The following is a 19,430-nucleotide window of genomic DNA, read 5'->3' as shown; positions in this document are numbered from 1 at the left end:
AATTTAACTCCGAATTCTCATTCTGAGCTGGTCTTGTAGCAATAATCTCACTATTCTCAGAGATATGCTGACATCAGGAATGGTTCAAGATGCTATTTTGCAGTGATAAGACTTTTCATTTGAAGCTGTTAAGGAGTATCCACCAGCCATGTAAATTTCAACCATTCAGAACAGAAGAAAAACTTCAAAGGGAGCGGAAGTAAACATTTTACTTCAGGTATTATGAAGATTTATAAAAACCTATCAACTTGATTTTGAAAGGATCTACATGTGTTCAGAGTTTTAATTAAATGGTATTAAACACACGCACTAGACAAACGAAAGAGGTCTAGATTTGTTATCACAAGAAATTTTTAATATGGATTGTGACAAGCAATATATCAAAGTTATCAACTCTCAAGCTTCATGTTCTGAAACCAGACAACTCTCAGCAACAACACAAAAAAAAAAAAAAAAACAACCAAAAAAAAAAAACAAAACTGTGCACTGATAAACATAGGAGGCATATTGAAAATTTTTAATTAAATATGAAAACATGAGCTGTGTACATTATTTTTCCCTAGAAAACACAGCAATTTCAAAAGTTTTATCATAAAATATTTTCATGAAATGAGTGAACCAGCAAACACATGCACTTACGTGTCTGATCCCCCCTCCAAAGATAAACATGATAAAGAGACATACGCAATGGAAAAAAAATTAACAGTACAGGTGACTTGTTTTTTTTTTCCTTTTCTTTCTTTTTCATTTTTGTAAAGAAGGATGGAATGTAACACTGTTCTTGATTTCCTATGTCTCAACATAAAACATTTGGTGCAATATTTTAAATTTTCTCTTTATCTTTTAATCTGATGGAGAAAAATACCTGTTTTTCTATAATAAAATATGTCTTTTTCTAAATGTAACTTTTTTTGCAGAAAATAATTTTGTAAACTGTCATTTCAAGGGTAAGGTAGACGGTCATTTCAATGTCTCCCCTTATAAACATGATCTGTTATTATCTGAAGCAAAAATGGAGACACAAAATAAAAGGAGGTGGACCAGAGGCTGCTTTGCATACAGAAAGAAGAGTGCGCCTGGACGGGAGAGGGAGTGGGAAGTATGTGGTGTGGAGAAAGGAAGAGGTTAAAGGTCACTTTCGCCATACAGTGCTGTGGAGAAGGACATATAGTCCAGGGCCCCAGGTACAGCATCAGGTCCACTGTATGGTGCCATTCTAGCAATGCAATATTCAGCCTGATCAGGAGGCAGTTCCCGTCGTAATTCATCCACAGTGATGTAGTTCTGCAAAAACAATGAGACAAATCAAATCATTCTTTCCAGCAAATGGTGCTTAGAAAGTTCTCTATCTATCACTCCCTTCTGCTCAGATGCACAGGGGGGCAACTGTGCTACAGTTTAAGACAGTAAATTAAAAATACTGTATCCCTTTGAAGACACATTTGGTATACAGGAAGGTGTAATGCAATACTCTAGTTGGAATTTGGCAAGGGACCAGCAACAGAGAGAGAGAAACTATACTGGAAGACAGTCCAGAGAGCTTGGAGCAGGAAGCAGGTTGTCAATATCAATGTCAGATTGCCAGCTGTTTTGCTGATGGTACAGTTCTTGTTTACAGGGAATGGGAAGAAACAGAAATTGTTCATTGCATCCAGTCTCTCGTTATCAAGCACTAAAGATTGGTGCACTATTGCACCCCACAAGCTGATTTTAAGTCTTCAAAATGTGACTGACTCCTGGGGCACTCTGCTTGATTCTGGCTGCCAAGTAGACATCGAGCCATTGATCACAACCCATTAGCCTGACAATCCTACCAGATTTTTACCCACCTTATATTCTATTCTTTGACTTGCTGGGAAGAATATTGTGGGAGACTATACCAAAAGGTTGGCTAAAACGAAGGTATAATCACAGCTACTACTTTCCCCATATTCACAGAGAAGGCAACTAGGTTGGTCAGGCATAACTTGCCCTTCGGGAATCCATAATTGTTCCTGAATACCTTCCTCTCTTCCAAGCATTTCAAAATGGAGTCATTGAGTACCTGCTCCATGATTTTTTCAGGGTCTGGAAATTAGCTCCTACAAGTGCTGGCAAATTATATCAGCACAAATACCAGATAACACTGTCTACCAAAGAATATTTTTTTTCCAATACAGTTTTACCCCTCCATGTTCCTTTTCTTTTCTATGGCCCACCTTTCCTAGGGGCACTTTTCAAAAGGATGTAAGCCTCCAGCTAGTAGGTTTGGCTATTGGAAACATAAACATACCTGAAGCTAGTCTGGCCCATCATCTTATATCCAGAATACGAATTGGTACCAGTCTGTTAAATGTGAGCTAAGCAACAAGTTCTCTGTAGCTAACTGACTCATGGACAATTTTATTTAGAAGCATTTAAAAGTTATTTAGGTTGCAGAGGTTTTCTGTCCTTTGTCATCTCAATCTTTCATTAAGTGTTCTGCTTTTATGTTTGCGAATGGAGTTGGAGGGGACATTAAGTCAGACTGCGCTACGAAGGTAAAAGGCATTTTTGTGTAACATTTAAAACAAAATTAATATTGATCATTCCCCTTTCTGGAAATACACAATAATCAATTGAAATTTAATATTCAATCACAAAACTACAGATAACATTATTTATATCGTAATTTACATCCTGCTGAATTAACTAGGAACTTACTACTCAGTTGTTGAGACAAGACATATTCTGATCAGAGACAATGTGTAATAAAAGGTGGATGAAATATGAGGTTTATATATGGAGATACACATTTAATAGAGCTGGAAGAGACCTCAGGAGGTCATCAAATCCAGTCCCCTGTGCTCCTGGCAGGATCAAGCACCATCCCCAACAGTTTTTTTTTTTTGTAAAATTTATTTGCCCTAGATTCCTAAATGGCCTCTTCAAGGATTGAACTCACAACCGTAAGTTTATCAGGGCAATGCTCAAACCACTGAGCCATTCTTCCCCCCCATAGTAAGATCAATAGAGGAACATGACAAAGAATTCAAAATTAGGATAATTTATTAATGTGAAATTTCAGTTAAGATGGTATTTTACTACATATGATCATATTTCAAAACAGATCACCAAAATTATTAGAAAATATTCGTGTATTTCAAGATTAAATTTATTTAATTAGCTAATTTAAATAACTGTCAGTGATTTTATGCAAGGAAAAGAAAAAATTGTCACCTGTTGGTAAAGTCATTCCATTTATTAACCAAATCTAGAGAAGTTAAAATCTAACTTGGTACTGGGAGTTTCCTAAAAAAATCATAAAACATTAGAACTGGAAGGGACCTCAAAAGATCACTGAGTCCGGTCCCTTGCCCTCACAGCAGGGCCAAGCACACTCCTGATAGAGGTCTAACTAACCTGCTCTTAAGTACTTACAATGATGAAGATTCCACAACCCCCCTACGGCAGTTTAGGGTGGTTAAACACTGGAATGACAGTTAGGAACTTTTTCCTAATGTCCAGCCTAAATCTCCCTTGCTGCAATTTGAGCCCATTGCTTCTTGTCCTACCATCAGAGGCCAAGGAGAACAATTTTTCTCCCTCCCCTTTGTAAATTCTCTTATGTCCCCTCTCAGTCTTCTCTTCTCTAAACTAAACAAGCTCAGTTCTTTCAGTCTTCCCTCATAGGTCGTATTCTCTAGACCTTTAATCGTTTTCGTTGATCTTCTCTGGGCCTTCTCCAATTTTCCCACATCTTTCTTGAAACGCAGTGCCCAGAACTGGACACAATACTCCAACTGAGGCCTAATCAGCACTGAGCAGAGCGGAAGAATGACCTCTCGTGTCTTACTCACAACACTCCTGTTAATGCATCCCAGAATCATGTTTGCTTTTATTGCTATCATATATTATTTGTGATAATATGGCTATAAGGTAGATACTTTAAAAACATTTATGAACTGATAGAGGTTACCCTTAAATTAAAATCTGCTACTGATAGTGTAAAACATACACTTACACATTACTGTAAATTGTCACATGGAAAAACCACTTGAACTTGTAATTGGTCCAGTTATTTATCATTTTTCAAGATTCATCTAATTAGCTGACTTACTGTTGTTTATAGAATTTAATCATTTGCCTAAAAATAACCAATAAAACCATAACAGCTGACTAGTTACTTTAGCATCATGGCACCAAACTGCTTAAATTAAAGATAAGGTAACTGATCTGCTAATTTGTAATGATTGTGTACATAGGAAACAACCACTGACACCAGTGATTGATACTGGTTCCTTTACTTTCTATGACTTCAAGATTTTGTTGAAATATGTCTTTCCTTGATGGTAGTGAACATTTTTGGCTCTGAGACACTTTTCATGTTGAAATATTAGCTACACTGGTTTCTTGTTTGATACTGACTTTGTGTTAAGCATTTTATGTATTATTGCAGTTGCATACTTAAAACATATTCTTAGTTCCACTGACTTGGGTAGAAGTTGGTGGGACTTAAGCCCATGTTCATGGGCTTTGTCAAATCAGGATGCCTATAGGGTACATGAAAGTAAGAGCTATTATTTGGTCTCCTGACAATTGGTCAGGAATTTACACACGACTGCAGAGAGTGTTTCATTGTTCACCTCTGAGGAATTGTACTTCTTGTCTCTTCATATCAATTTGGCCATTTCTGAGACAGTTTCCTTTTTTATTTAAAAGTAACATGTGTTCCCCTCCCAAAGGCCATCCTCACCTTATCTCCAGCCAGGATCTTGAAAGAAGCCATGACCTGGTCAGCAGTATCAGTATCTGCTGTTTCCCGGGACATGAAGTCGATGAAGGCCTGGAATGTCACTACTCCCAAGCGATTGGGATCAACAATGCTCATGATGCGGGCAAACTCTGCTTCTCCCTAGATAACAAAGAGAGTCAGCAACAGGTCAACAAGCTATTGATAAGAATGACCAGAATTCAAATCCAGTTCACACAAAGGATGGCATCTGGGAGCTGAAATGATGAGACTGGGATGTTTCTAAATAATCCTGATCTCATGGCTAAGAAAATACAGCTATCAAAGGCACTTAAAATCAAGCTCACAAACACATTCAACAAGCTTTCATACCTGACCTTTTCTTTAAAATGTTCATTTGCCCTTTGAACTAAGTATTATTAACAATGCTCTGAACAGTGTTTCCCAATTTTATTTCGTTACAGAACCCCTTTAAACTCAAAAGAATTTTGCGAACTCCCATTCCCAGGCTGTACCTCTCTCACTCCCCAAACCCATCTCCCATCCTCAAGTTTTACCCCTCAACCCGCAAACCTGTCCCCGCCATCCCAAGGCTTAATTCATCTTAGCCGCAAACCTGCTTCCTCCCTCCCCAGAATTAACCCGCCTAAGCGGGGCAAAGGGGCTGGCTGCAGTGCCAAGTTGTGGCTGTAGAGCTGGGGAACCATCGCCAGGGCCAACAGGAGGTGGCTAGGGACAGGGGCATCTACTTCTATTGGTTCAGCAAAATCCCTCATTTGGAACTAGTGAGGTCCTGAGGGTGCAGGACCAGGGAGGAACAACTTGTAGTTTAGGATCATGTCTCCAACAGAAAGCAATGGCATGGATGCTTCAAAAGAAGATAAGGTTTCCAATAATGCAGAGAATGATGCAATTCTATTGTACAGGGCTCCCTGAAAATATGGATTCAGAAACCTAATTCTGGGCAGCCAGATTTGAAAATGGCCCTCACCTTTAATTTCTTCTCTGGACTCCCTTACTTTTCTCATCATTCTTGATGCCCTTCTCTAATGCCTTTAATGGTTTTTAAGGTAACCCTTACCAAAAAGGCACCAGAAATCAGAGACTGCCGTGCTGTGGAGAGGCACGAGAGAGCAGCATCTCCAGGTTAGTGTCTTTAGACCTGTGGGTTCTTTCAGGTATGTTATTTTGACATGGAAGTCAAAACTTGTGCTTCTTATTTTTCTCTGTAACTAGGAGTGTCTGTTCTGATCCCTTGTACCATTTTCCCCCTTGTATGAGGATAAAGGGGTAGAGCCCCATCTCTGCTTGGGAGCAAGAGTGAAAGTTTAGGGCCGCTCAGTGCAAATCAGCATGAACCTGTAACACACATATATGATCTTTAAAACATTTGGTAACATGTTAACTGATGGGGCCTGTATTTATGGTGGGCTGAGAAGTAGGGTACATTGGAAGGTTGCTTTGCCTAACACAGAGGAGGGCAACTTGCAGCTCTCTGAGTGCTATCGCTGCTGACTCCACATACAGCTCTGGAGGCTGAATGGTCAGCTGTGAGATGGGGGGAAGCCAGCAGGGCTCCACATGTGGGACGTCAGGCTGCAGGACAGCTGGTGGGAGGCGCAGCCGAGCCTGCCCTGCCGGAGCCACCCAGCAAAGGAGGCCGCGGGGGGAGCAGTGGCAGTGTGCAGAGTTCATGGGCTGAGGCAGGTAAATTCTGGGGCTGGGGATGTGTGGGGTGGTTTGTGGCTGAAGTGGTTAAACCTGGGATGCAGGGGAAGGTTTGCGGGATGGGGGTAAAGCTTGGGGATGGGGGGCAGATTTTGGGGCTGAGGCAGGTAAAGCCTGGAGAGGGGGGTAACAACTTTCTAACTGGTACAAATCCTTGTGTGCGCGCAGTTTTTACACTGGGGGGACAAAAAGTAGGATTTGATGTTATTTGTTAATGACAGTCTCATATTCACGTGCACTGCGGCTCTCGAGGTACTGACTTTGTAACTGAATTCGATAAAGTGGCTCTTCTTGTTAGTTTGGTTGCAGACCCCTGGCCTAACAGTTGCAAGCAGCAAGGTTAGCATGGGCTTTATTTAAACTCCTTATGCGATTCTCTTCTCCTCTTGGAGCAGATTAGTACCAATACGTTTTGCCAGCAGTTCTCCCCACTACGATTCTTCTCTCAACAAAGTCAGCCTAGTGCAATGTGGTCCTGATCATTAACCATATTATGGTGGGGAAAGCTATGAGAAAGATGCAAACAGGTCTCTAGCCTGCATGAACAGGCAAAGTGAGTGGAATAAAGGTGAATTCCACTGTCCATAATGGGAAAGAATAGGGCAGGAGAGAATAGGTGAACAAGTAGCAGGAAGGCAATTTGATTGCACTGTTTCCAGTCTAAGTGCCTTTGGTTGGTTGGAAAAAGCTGATTTCAGTAATATTATCAGCAGAGATTAAGATTTACACCTGCTGAAAGACTTGCTGCCATACTAACACTGAAAAAGCTTTTCAAAGGGATATCAGGGTCCTAGAGTCATAACTGGCCCTAGGAGGAAACTTGAAGCAAGTACCTCTGTAGCACACCGAGGTGGGGCATGCAGAGTACACAGACGGTTCATTCTAGTCTCAGTTTTAGCACTAGACTCTTAAAGGCCGAGTTTTAGTTGGATTTATCTGTATACTGGTAGAGCATGTTCTAGGTGTTTCTCCAACAGTGCCAGGCAGGTCGAACTAAGAATGGAGAAGAGAGTGCATGTGCGTGTGCGTACACACATACATGTGCATGGCATGCAGAGAACTTCTCAAAAACTCTTCCTGTTTTGTGTCAGTACTTGTAGGCAGCAAGAGCATTAACTGATTCAGGCTGTCATGAAGACTTCCATAGGAATCTCACTCTTACTTGTTGCTGGTGAGGTTACTTGTTGGTGTACGCAAACAGTGAGAACAGCAACATGAGCTGTGGTGTTGCTTCTTCCAGTTGATAAGCCAGGCAGTTGTCCAAATCACTTCTCTTTAAACAGCTCATAAGAGGACATAACCCTTTATTTATTCCCTCCAGCTATAACTGCAGGATTAAGATTTAAATGCTTCCATACACACAACCGTTCCAACATTTGGTTTCCATTTCTCAGAGTCCTAGGAATTAAAGTAGATTTTACCTTGAATCATTACAAATGTATTCCCTTTCCCTTTGCAGATGGCCATATGAATCACAGAGAACATGAGTGACTGAGGGCTTTACATTACCATATTGTAACCCATGGAGATAAGGCAGGCTCTGAAATCTTCACAATCCATCATGCCAGTCTTCTTCTACACAGATTGATGCAAGGATGGAAGAAACCAGGAGACAAAAGGGAAACCAGTCCAGGAAGAGATGAACCCACAGGAGATATTACAGAGAATGGATTTGCAGGGAAAGGGACAGGAATTATTGGACAAGAAAAATACAGGAAAGGAGGTTTGTAAAGCCATGAAGCAATGATACAGTTGGAAATGAAATAGTTTTTATATGGGACACATATTCAATAGTAAAAACGGAACAAAGATACCAAGTAAGGCAAATACACACAGAGGGGGAGAAGACAGGAAAAGTTAAGTTAAACAAATACATGGAACAGGTAGATATAAACAAGAATTTTCCCAAGACAATAAATGAAGATAATTAAAAGGGGTAAATATGAAAATTCATTAAGTAAAGAGTAAAGGTGGGATGGAACAGAGATGCATGTACAGTAAAATATGACAACAATGACAGAAGGATTAAAACAAAAAAGAAAAGAAAGGAGAAAACTGTTATTTCCTCATAGTTCAACATCTCGCTGCATTCACCACTAGCATTCAGTACCTGTGCATCGTTTCCAATATCGTAACCCAAGCTGATGAGGCAGGCTTTGAATTCCTCAGGGCCAAGTGTGCCGGAGTGGTCCTGGTTATGCGGTGTGCCAGGCAACAGGACATGCAGTGCCGGGGGTGGGGTGGCAGTGTGGATCAGATCAAAAAGAGAAGTAAAGACAACAAATAGGTGCACCATGCAGTGGGTGAGGAGAGGATAGAGGTAGAGAAAGAACGACATGCAGATAAAGAGACAGGGAAGAAAAATAAAAGTGCACAAAGTTAGATACCACAATGACATTTCAGGATGTGCTAAAAATGCTCTCAAAACAGTAGCTTCTTAGAGAGTTTGATCATGTCTTGACAGAGTTTGAACAAGAAATGTTAACACTAGCAAGCTTTAAAACCTACTTTTTCCAAACCAGTCCCCATCGTTGCTATTCTTTTACCCAGTAGTGCTCGAAGCCCTGCATTTCAACAGAGTGCAGGGAAGCAGAAAGACAAGGAGGGTGCAAACACTATCACCTTATCGTTCTAATTGTCAAAAGTCAGATGCCCCCATAAAGGGGTAGGTTAAGGTAGTATGCCTGGCAATGCTTCCATGAAGCTTAGCTGGTGGAATACCTTGTGTGCTCCTGAACAGTTCTGGCATTCCAAGAACACATCAGGAAAACACAGCTGAAGCTCATGGAAGTCCTCCCACTCCTATGTTTATCAGCTGTGCATGTGAAAGCAGAGCTCACTCAAGTGCTCATCCCCTAAAACAGCACCCCTAGCTTTATATAGCTGCAGCCTTTGCTATTATACAATGGGATGCACCGATGATGGATAACAAAATTTATTTATCACACCACTTCCTTTGGTGCTTTGAGGGTCTCTCTCGAAAGGACATGCAGGGACAACTTCAGCCGACTCAAAAAAACCCTTTGTCAACTTTTTTGGAGTGGTTTTTAAATCAGTATATGTGAATGGAAAGCTAGGATGTACAGGATACACTGGGGAATCCTAGAAGGAAGATAGGGTCATTATCAAAGCAACTTCAGCAACGTGAGAGGAGTTAACTCGGCCATTATTTGGCCACCTGGAGCTGTCTTCTCCTTAACATTAGACTGCTGCAATGGGGATACACCTTGAGACCATTCCAACGGAAGCTGGCACAGAATACTGTGGCAGGCTTAAGAAGTGTCAGGTGCATACATTTCCCCACTTCTCCAGGATCTGTACTGGTTGCCAGTACGTCTACTATGGGTGGCATTGAAGCTATCATCATAGAACCTAGAGAACCATCAATGGTTTGGGACTTGGCAGTGCCTCGTTCTGGACAAAAGAGTGGCTGTTAAGATTCAGCTGGAGCTCTTCCATGAGGTTCCCTTTATGTAAGAGAGCGTCGATGGCAGCATGGCTGAGTGCTGGATGAGTTTATTAGTGGCTATTTTATTTGTTTATAAGCTGTATGCAGCATTTACGTGAGGGACTACTGGAGGATGAGTGCCTTCCAATGGTTATAAATCCAATATTCATTCACTATATGGAAATCCTCTTGGGCAGGAGGAAGAGTAGTCCGTTTTCTGAATACGGTGGCAGACCGTCTCAGTGTCTTAGCTCCGTCAGGAATCTTGCATTCCAGACAAGCTTCTTCTCTCAGCATAACAAACAGACTAGCCTAATACGGACAGGATTACCTGACAGTCTCCACAGGGCTGAGGCCTCATGAGGCCTGGTCCTCTAAGTCTGCTATGAGAAGTCTACTATGTGGTTAGTTCTACTGTAGGGGCTGTTTGGTTTCTTATGCTACGTCAAGCCTACAAAAAAAGCAGGTGGCCCACTGAGATGCAGGAGGCACAGACTTACCCTGTCAAAATGGTTAAAGGAGGCCCGGAATTCATTCATCTGCTCCTGGCTGATTCCTTTGGCATCGCGGGTCAGAATCTGGTTTTCCACTTCATTGATGGTTCTGGCAATTGTTGTAAGCAACTGCTCCCAGCCCACCCGGATATGCTGAAGGAGAAAGGACAAGACTTTTCTTTTAAAAAGTGGCACATTCTGAATCTGGAGCCCTTGGTTTATAAGTTAAGTGTTATCTCTATTCTGTTATTTGACTAGCTCTAACGGCAAGTAATTTTTTCAAAAAATCATTAGCTAAGCTGTTAATTTGTAATGTTACAATGGAATATTGACCACACCACTACCATCACCACCTAGTTGTGTTATTTACTGAAACTTCAGGGAGCGTTACCTGTGGTGGGGTAAGAGGTGGGGCCGCCTTTATTAGTGGTCTTAAATATATCTGACCAAGACAGCGTCGGTTGCTTTGTATGCCTGGTCTAAAACACAGCAGTCAGCAAGCTTCTTCAGCCATTTACCTCCATGGTATAGTTGGTGTGCTTGTTATCAAAGATGAGTGCCTCCTGAATCTGCTGGTGGTCTCCCTCCAGCTGGTCGATCTTTGGTTTGTAGTTAACGATGCTTTTCTCATACTGCCGCAGGTGGTTCAGCTGGTCCTCCAGGGTCCCATGCATCTCTATGGAAATGCGGCCGATCTCCTGCATAAACAAACCCAAAGGATTTGGGCCCATTAGAGGGACTAGCCTCCACAAGCACGGTATCTCTCTCTTCCCCCTATGGAACGAAATGCTTCAGCAATAAGTCACGTAGCCCTGGGAAATGAAGATCTAGCTTTATGGCTTCAAAGAGAGTTGATAAACATATGGAGTCAGATCCTCCCATGCTACAAACCACTGTAATCCTACTGAAGTCAGTGGAACTACACCAGTCCACATCAGCTGAAGTGCTGGCTCATTTGTTATGAGCCTAGAGGCTGCAGTTTCCCTGCCTCCCTACCCGCTTTGCTTGCTGACCACAATCAGACACATGCTATGTTCTTGCGCTTTGTCACATATGCCAAGCCCCGATCACAAGATTATTTGGCGTTCTGTGGAAAGCCTCTTGGCCACTAATCATTTAAGTAGACTGAGCAACAGGAATCAGTGAGTTAGGAGGTTTCCCCTCCTTCCCCTCCACCCTAAGGAGAGGAAATGCCACCTGCAGCAGGACTGATTCCTTAAAAAGTCTCTTGAAGGCTTTGCTGAGTGTCACCTCTGAAATGAACACGCCAGACCTCTGATGGCGCATTCAGCTGGGATGAGGCGTATCTTCCCACTTTGGAGGTACAATCTGCACCTGCATTTTCAAGCTTGGAAAGTGAATTTGGGTGCATGTCTGAATAGGTCACCTCAAAGGCCTTCATTCCACAAATCTACCCCTCGCTATGTACCAAGTACCTCTAGGTCTAGGGAATAGCACATGTGCAGGGTCATGAGGCATGCCATACTGGAAACAAGTAGTTGCTTCAGATCCTACAGCTCCTTCTTCTCCATCACCAGTAAAACAATGCCAAATGTTATCAGACAGCCAGGGCCTCACGCTTTCAGAGGAGGTGGGGATGTGAGACATGAACTGAGTTATAAAAACCCATTTCTGTGTCAATCACAAACTTGCGAGCAAGATGTAATGTGGGCCACTCAGACAACAGTGGGGACTGAAAGAGGACAGAAGAAGGAAAAGGGTTGCTGCTGGGAACAGCTAGAGCTCAGAGGAGCAGCTGCATCGTATGTTACCACCTCCAGCTGTGTCTCTTGGGTCACTGATCTAAACAGTAACAGCACTGGAGCTTCCTCTAGGCAGACAAGCAGCCTGAACCAAGGGGATCCAATGACATAGAATCACAAGTTGGCAACATCTGATGATGAAAGATAAAGGCATGGCTTACTGTGCTAGGAACGTTCTCAAAATATTTACGGTAACAATCCTTTAAGGCAGTGCTCAGCAACCTTTATCACCATGTGGCATACTTCAGCACTCGTTATCATTTCAAGGAACACCCAATATCTATAACCCAATCCCCTCCCCCAGAGCCAGGCACCTCCAGCGTGCTGCTATAACCCAAACCCCCACCCCTACCTCCCAGAGCTAGGCACCCCCTGCCCCGTGCTCTAACCCAATCTCCCTCCCTCCTCCAAAACCAGGCAACCCCAGCTCCCCACTCTGACCCAAGCAAAGCAAACTAGAAATCCTTTGAATGTATTCAAGTGACAGAACATCTCTTCCTGGAGGCCACACTTTTGAGCAGGGAGGAAAAAAAGAGCAGGGAGGAAAAAAAAGTACCATGCATCTGGTTAACCAGTAACAATCTCAGCACACGCTATCCACTGACTTTCGCGAAAGCCTCCCTTCTTGGCACTGAAGGGAGGACTGAACAAGAGCTGAAGGGAAAGGGAATCCAGAAGGCCTGCTGAGGTTGTGAAGGAATGGGGAAGAATTGCTTCAAAATTGTTAAGTTACTACCTCCATCTTGGTTTGGATCCAGGGCCCGATGACATTAGCCTGTGCACCAAACTGTTTGCGGAGACGTTCATTTTGTTGCTGGCGCGCGTGCTCTTCCATCAGGGCTTGATCCCTCCGGGGAACTAACTGCCGCACCTGGAGCAAAAAACACCAAGGGGCACAGAACATGTTTCACATGCAGCAAGCTCAACATAACGTGTTCAGAAACTGATGCAGCAAACGTGGGGAGATAGGTGGGGAGGGATGGTAGATGGACAAATAAGTCATAAGCGTCTGGCTTGGGCTTGATGGCTCAGGGAAACCTGTCTTCTCTAGTAGCAATGATTCAAATACAGACCAGGTTATGTCTAACCAAAAGAAGGTAACATCCCATGACTCCATGGTGATCTGTGTTAAATGAATTTAGGGGCTCTGTTCAATGCCATTGGACCCACAAAGGCCATTACCACAACTGCTATTAGGACTGCATCTTTCATCAGCACAAGAAGCAAATAAAAGAAGATCCAAGTTCTCCTCTTTAACCTGTACAGCCTGCACTCTGAAGCACACTACACAGGTGCTGGAAACAAATCATGCACGATGGGCAGGGCCTGTGCTCTCAGGGATACTGAGAATTCTCTCTCTTGGCTTTTTGGCTGGTGAGTTTCGTCAATTACTCAAGAGTCTAATGGATCACCTGATGAGGAATTCTTCCCCAAGGCCAGAATGCAGTCACCCTGAGAGCATTTCACTTTTCCCTGCAACACAGAGAGCATGTCACTTCCTCGAATTATCTGGGGACCGCTCAATCATTTTGTTACCATTGCAAGAGCCTTGGGCACTGATGCCTGTCAGTCCCTTCTATTCTCTGCCTGCGACCTGTAATAGACTAGTCTGTGAGCTGTAAGACTTTGCTTGTTGGGGTTAAGTGTGTGGGCACTAGGTGATGTTGGTAGGCTGTGATATCCAATATGGCAAACTAGGTGATCCGGTGGTCTCTTCTGGCCTTAAATGCCAGGTCTCTAGCTGAGCACTGTGCATTGGACAAGAAAATTTAGAAAGGGAATAATTTCACTTCCCTGGGCGATACAATAAGCTGCACGTCTTTACAGAGAAAGGGTAAGGCTCCAAGCACTCACATGGTCCCATTTGCCATTGATTTCCTGTGGGGTGATGGTAGTGTAGGGATTGGTTCCCGCCATGTTGACATGGTAGGTCTGGACAATCTTAGACACTTCATTGTGGATCCCCAGGATGGCTTGTCGCTCCTTGTCAGCATCTGGCAAAGTGGCCTTGAACTGTTCATGGGCAGTGGTCAATCCCTGGAGAATAGAGGCGCCAGCAGAAGACAGGTAAGAAGAGCAATAGTCAGAGGACAGCCTCCATGTTGAGGTGCTGCTAAAACAGTGAAGTTTGGAAACTCCTCTGTGGCTACTCCTCCCAGCAAGAAAACACCACTTTTATTGCACTCATACACTTTTCAGACCCTCACAGTTGGATTATAGCAGGCAGTTGCGAGGCAAGTTATTTTTGCCATGTTTGGTTCCATCCCATATTGACTAGCTACAGAGAACATCACAAAACCTGCCACGCACATCTTGCTTTAGGCTCTGGTGGGCTAATTTTCCCAGAGCGCTTGAGCATTACAATGAGGGCAGAGAGGGCTCAATGATTTTGAGGGGGAAAAAAACAGATCAGATCACTAGTGTTACTTTAGCGCAACTGGGTGACCAACAGAATGCTAACACACACAGGCATTCATTTTTGCCAGCTAGAGTTGTACCAGATCCACATATAATATGGTGACAGTGGAATCAATAGAAACAGGTTTAGTCTGTTCAGGAATCACAGAATCACAGGGCTGGAAGGGACCTCAGGAGGTCATCTAGTCCAGCCCCCTGCTTCAAACAGGATCAACCCCCACTAAGTCATCCCAGCCAGGACCTTGTCCAGCTGGGACTTAAAAACCTTAAGGGATGGAGAATCCACCACCTCTCTAGGCAACGCATTCCAATGCTTCACCACCCACCTGGTGAAGTAGTTTTTCTTAATATCTAACCTACACCTCTCCCTCTTCAACTTCAGACCATTACTCCTTGTTCTGCCATCTGACACCACTGAGAACAGTTTCTCACCCTCCTTTTTAGAGCTCCCCTTCAGGAAGTTGAAGGCTGCTATTAAATCACCTCTAAGTCTTCTCGCCTGTAAACTAAACAAGCCCAAATCCCTCAGCCGATCCTCATAGGTCTTGTGCTCCAGACCCTTAATCATTTTTGTTGCCCTTCGCTGAACCTGCTCCAGCAAATCCACATCCTTTTTATAGTGGGGGGCCCAAAACTGGACACAATATTCCAGATGTGGCTGCACCAGTGCCAAAAAAGAGAGGCATACTTACTTCTCTAGATCTGCTCGAAATGCTCCTCCTAATGCACCCTAGTATGCCGTTAGCCTTCTTGGCTACAAGGGCACAATTAGGTGAACATCTTCCAGCCCTGAGAAAATGGCAAATTCCCATTGAAAAAGTGCTCTGTGGCTGGAAATGGCTCCCTCTCCATAACTGGTCCTTTCTAGTCCTCCTAATGCTGCAGTTGCCTCTGAGGTGATCTGGGGAACACTTGCTGAAAGTTTGTGGACAGCTGGCAAGTCATTTGGACCTGACTCATTCCTAGGATTCTAATTCTAGAGAACCCGGAACCCAGTAAAAGAAGAGAAAGACCCAGAGAAACAAGCTCAGGAGGAGAGATGGGAAAAGAGACAGGGAACCAGGAGTACCTGTTCAGGGACAGAGAGATGAACAGTACAGAGAGGGGAAGAGGAAGTAAAAATGAAAGCAAACTGTGTGACTGATTAGCTGTGTAGAATACATGTAGGTTAACAAGGTAAACCATTTCTCGTATAATCGACTATTGTGGACAGAGAGGCAGTCCATGCACTTTAGCAAACAACATGTCTGTAACTCAGTAATAGGGTTCATGCTATGTCAGTGCCCTTTAATGACGTCTCCACTCAGTAGCTCATAGTCACTACTGGTGTTACGTGGCACATGCCTAAGACTCCCGTTAATGCTCCTCACAGTCTCTCTCATATGCAGTGTTGCCGTGAGACATCCCCACAACAATCTAACTTGATGGCCAACAAATCAGTTGTTACCATGAAGCAAAAGCAGCAGCTGCTGTGGGCAAGATGACCCTGATTCATCTCAGCTCCCAAATCAAAGCAAATACCTGCAACTGTCTGCTCCCTTCAAACGTGCTAGTAAAGCAGGAATAGCAAGGCTTTTCAGAGCCAAGATGGCAACTAGGACATTAAGGTCTGAAGACTATGGGTAGCTACTACAAGCTTGTTCCATGGAAGCCTTGCAGAAGGAGAGAGAAAGAAACGTTGTTGCCTCCAATGGAGATTTGAAGGCCTTGACCCTCAATAATTACACCACAGCAAAGGGGAGAGCACAATATTCAGCAGTGTAGCTGTCTGGCACAGAACTAAAGAAGCCATCAAATATAAAAAGAGGACCAGAGGAACTGGGTGTGCAGAATTATGGATGTGTAGGCAGAACATGCAGGACCTGAGAGGAGCTCTACGTTACTTTCTCTCATAAGAATGCATGATCTTCTCAACTCTCAGTCATTTATAAGCAAGACCCTCACATATCCTTGAAAAATCCACTTGTAAGACCTGGTATCTAGTTAGACTGGAGTATATTTGGCTTATAGCCAATTTGGATCCAGATCTTCTCAAGAGGTTGAGAAAAACGTTCAATTTCCCCCTTAAAGATTACTAGATAGAGCAGATGCACCAGAACACCATAAACACCCCACCTGCTATAATCAAGTGAACTGTATGCTCTGGTTGCACACAAACATCTCAGGAGAAGGACTTGCACATACCTGGATCTCCTCTATAGTATGAACAATGAAGGTGTCCTGCAGATCCTCCATAGCCCCTTCCATCCAGTTATTGAAAGGGGCGGCTCGTTTGGCATATTCCAGGTAGAGTTGGTCAATTGTCTCCAGCAGCTTCTCTGTCCTCTAGAATTCCCAAAAAGAAGAAAAAGGATTAGGGAACAGTCACCAGACACTATGTTTCGTGCCTGGCTATGCAGAGCCTTCCTCCGATGTTTGTCTGCTCCCCCTTGCCTTGCCATGGCTCACTTCTGAGTGTTCTCAAAAGGAAGTTACTTTACAAACATTCCTGCATTTAGGGTACGGAGCTGTAAAGACCAACTTCTTAAACATTTCTGATTTGTGGATACTTAAATCAGCTAACTGAAAAATAACATTTGTTCTGTGACCATGCCGTTACACAAGATTATTTTTAAAAACTACATAAGTAAAAACAAGAGGGGGAAACCAATCTTTTCAAAAAGGGAGCTAAACTACGGGAATATCAAGGGAGTGTGACAGCTCACGTAATACAGAGGTGCCGAATCTGCTTATACAGTGAGGCTAGAACTCACTGCTTATACAGTGAGGATACATCTATCTAAGATAGATATAGATATATAGGACTGGAAGTACAACCATGATGCTGGTTTACTAATCTGGATGCCCACACTTTGCGAAATAATTTGACGATCTGAAGGTTACTGATAGTGTGCATTGCAGCTGGTATGGGAACCCATGCTAGGAAAGGAGGCTGCTAGCTGTCCTGCATTTATGGCATCCTATTTCTGAATGGATGGAACAATGGAGTGGTCCTGAGCTATCTCCACGTTATCAAGAAAAGATAGTTGAGAGAAAGGGGATACCATGCGTCTCTGTGCACCATGCTCTTCAAGTTCAAATTGCCTACAAGCAAAGAGCACGCCGGGACCTGGAGCATGCTCTCTGCTGGGTGGCCTTATTGTCCCAAGGGACAAGGACCTGCAAGATTTCAACCTTCTTCTGGAACAATGGGCAGGACTGGAGTGGGGGATCTTCTGTTACAAGGGGTGCACGAGTTACACATGATCAATTTTCTGCAGTGATGTAAGAAAGCATTGGTAGACATCCAGAAAACCATTTATCTAGGCATGACTGTAGGTCTCACCACTGTTCTGAACTTGCATCATCCGAGCTATATTTTTAAAAATTGGATCATAAGCTCCTTGAGCCATGGGAATGTCTCATAGCAGAGGAAGTGAGATAACTGACTACATTTCGGAGTGAACAGAACACTTAACAGTGGGGACAGTCAGTCCCGGAGAGTGAAACTCTCCAATATCCCCTGAGCAAGCCCAGCACAGAGAGCAACAGTGCAAGATTCTTTCAGACCAACGTGTCTCAAGAGTGATCTTCATGAGCAACTCTTACCTCTAAGGCCTCTCTACGCTTCTGGGTTAAGGCACCCAGATTGTCCCATTGGTCACATATCTTCTGGCACCTTGCGTTGACACTTGGAGAGTCATAATAATCCAGCTCACTACCAAACAACACAAAGGAGAAAATTAAACTAAGATACCCAGGGAGAAGCAATCAACAATTCTTCTTTGATCTCAGTGAATGAAGTAACGAAAATACCTGCACACCCCTTCTAATGAGAAGGCTGTAGAGACAAAGAGTACCCAGCTTTGGTGACATTACACACGATGTTAAAGAGAGTTATTGTGTAGCACAATCAGAATGACAGTACATGGAGATTATGAGAGAGAAAAGAAACCTGCCACTGATTTCCTATGAGCATTTTCCAATTAATGGTGCAGTTTGGGAAGATCAGGACAAACGGGCTAGGAGAGAAAAAAGCTGGCACTTCAGTCCAAACTGGGAGTTGGTGGCTTTTGAGTACACAGACGTGCCAAATGCATTTCTCTTCAGAACACCATATTGGCACAACGCCTACTTCTTGTACATAGGGAGAAGAAGCAAAGGAGGTCCTCTTTGTGGATTCAAAGCATGAACCATGCTAATGGATGGAGAATGCAGCAGGCCCCTTTTGAGCAATGAGGAACACACAGGAGCAGCTGAGGAGCACAGAACATTAACATCTATTAAAAAGCCCCAGGATTAAAATGTGAATTGAAATGCCGTATCCCCTGCTCTAAAGTGCACTGCCTGCAATGCTCGGTAAGAGTGAGGGGACAGAAAAGCACACGCCTCTCCCCCTTGGCTCTGCACTTAGCAGGAAAGTCAGAGAGTAGTTTGATAACATCCAGCCTCAGAAGTGTCTGGGGCAGGAGAAAAACCACACAGCAGAGACCCTGAACACTGGTTAGGTCAACTGACCGGACTACTGAGTGAATGTAATACTTGAAAGTGTTGGACAGTCATCTCTGGAGAGTGACAACTCTTCTGTGTCCTCTGACCCAGCCTAGTTCACACCGCAGTAGTGCAGGCTTCCTCCATACCCACCCAATCAATATGTCTCAACTTTGACTTGGTAACTCCCGGAGAGAGGGGAGTTCCACATCCATGTTTGGCCTCTTAGCAGACGCTGCTGAGCAAAGAGCAATTATTGCCAATTCTGAGGGTGGTTTCTGAGATGTGGGCTGAACCCTCGGTTCCCCCCTGCATTTCACACAGCTTGAAAGGGGATGATCTCTTCTAACCCAGGATCGGGGCTCCCCAATCCCTCTGCTGCAGATTTTACTCCTTTG

At 43.6% G+C, this 19,430-nt stretch overlaps 1 protein-coding gene across 8 annotated transcripts in view; it reads right to left on the bottom strand.

Annotated features, from left to right (window-relative positions):
- Positions 1 to 502: 502 nt before the first annotated feature.
- The window catches only part of ACTN1 (actinin alpha 1), a 128,916-nt gene continuing 109,988 nt past the window's right edge, over positions 503 to 19,430 (bottom strand). For 4 of the 8 annotated variants that reach the window (XM_074997199.1, XM_074997192.1, XM_074997194.1 and 1 more), the window contains 9 exons: positions 18,151 to 18,259; positions 16,747 to 16,887; positions 13,999 to 14,181; positions 12,881 to 13,015; positions 10,900 to 11,079; positions 10,388 to 10,534; positions 8,550 to 8,630; positions 4,715 to 4,873; positions 503 to 1,284 (listed from right to left, as the gene is read on the bottom strand). In XM_074997199.1, the coding sequence (XP_074853300.1) occupies positions 1,126 to 1,284; positions 4,715 to 4,873; positions 8,550 to 8,630; positions 10,388 to 10,534; positions 10,900 to 11,079; positions 12,881 to 13,015; positions 13,999 to 14,181; positions 16,747 to 16,887; positions 18,151 to 18,259 (1,294 nt within the window). In that variant the 3' untranslated portion in view covers positions 503 to 1,125. Of the gene's footprint in view, positions 1,285 to 4,714; positions 4,874 to 7,948; positions 8,015 to 8,549; positions 8,631 to 10,387; positions 10,535 to 10,899; positions 11,080 to 12,880; positions 13,016 to 13,998; positions 14,182 to 16,746; positions 16,888 to 18,150; positions 18,260 to 19,430 lie in introns of all 8 variants that reach the window. The other 4 variants (XM_074997198.1, XM_074997196.1, XM_074997200.1 and 1 more) reach the window with 2 other exon arrangements.

The sequence above is a fragment of the Carettochelys insculpta genome, chromosome 6, assembly GCF_033958435.1.
Source record: "Carettochelys insculpta isolate YL-2023 chromosome 6, ASM3395843v1, whole genome shotgun sequence".
Classification (NCBI taxonomy): domain Eukaryota; kingdom Metazoa; phylum Chordata; order Testudines; family Carettochelyidae; genus Carettochelys; species Carettochelys insculpta.
The sequence above is the reverse complement of the archived record's forward strand: the minus strand, read 5'-3'. Positions and strand labels throughout refer to the sequence as shown.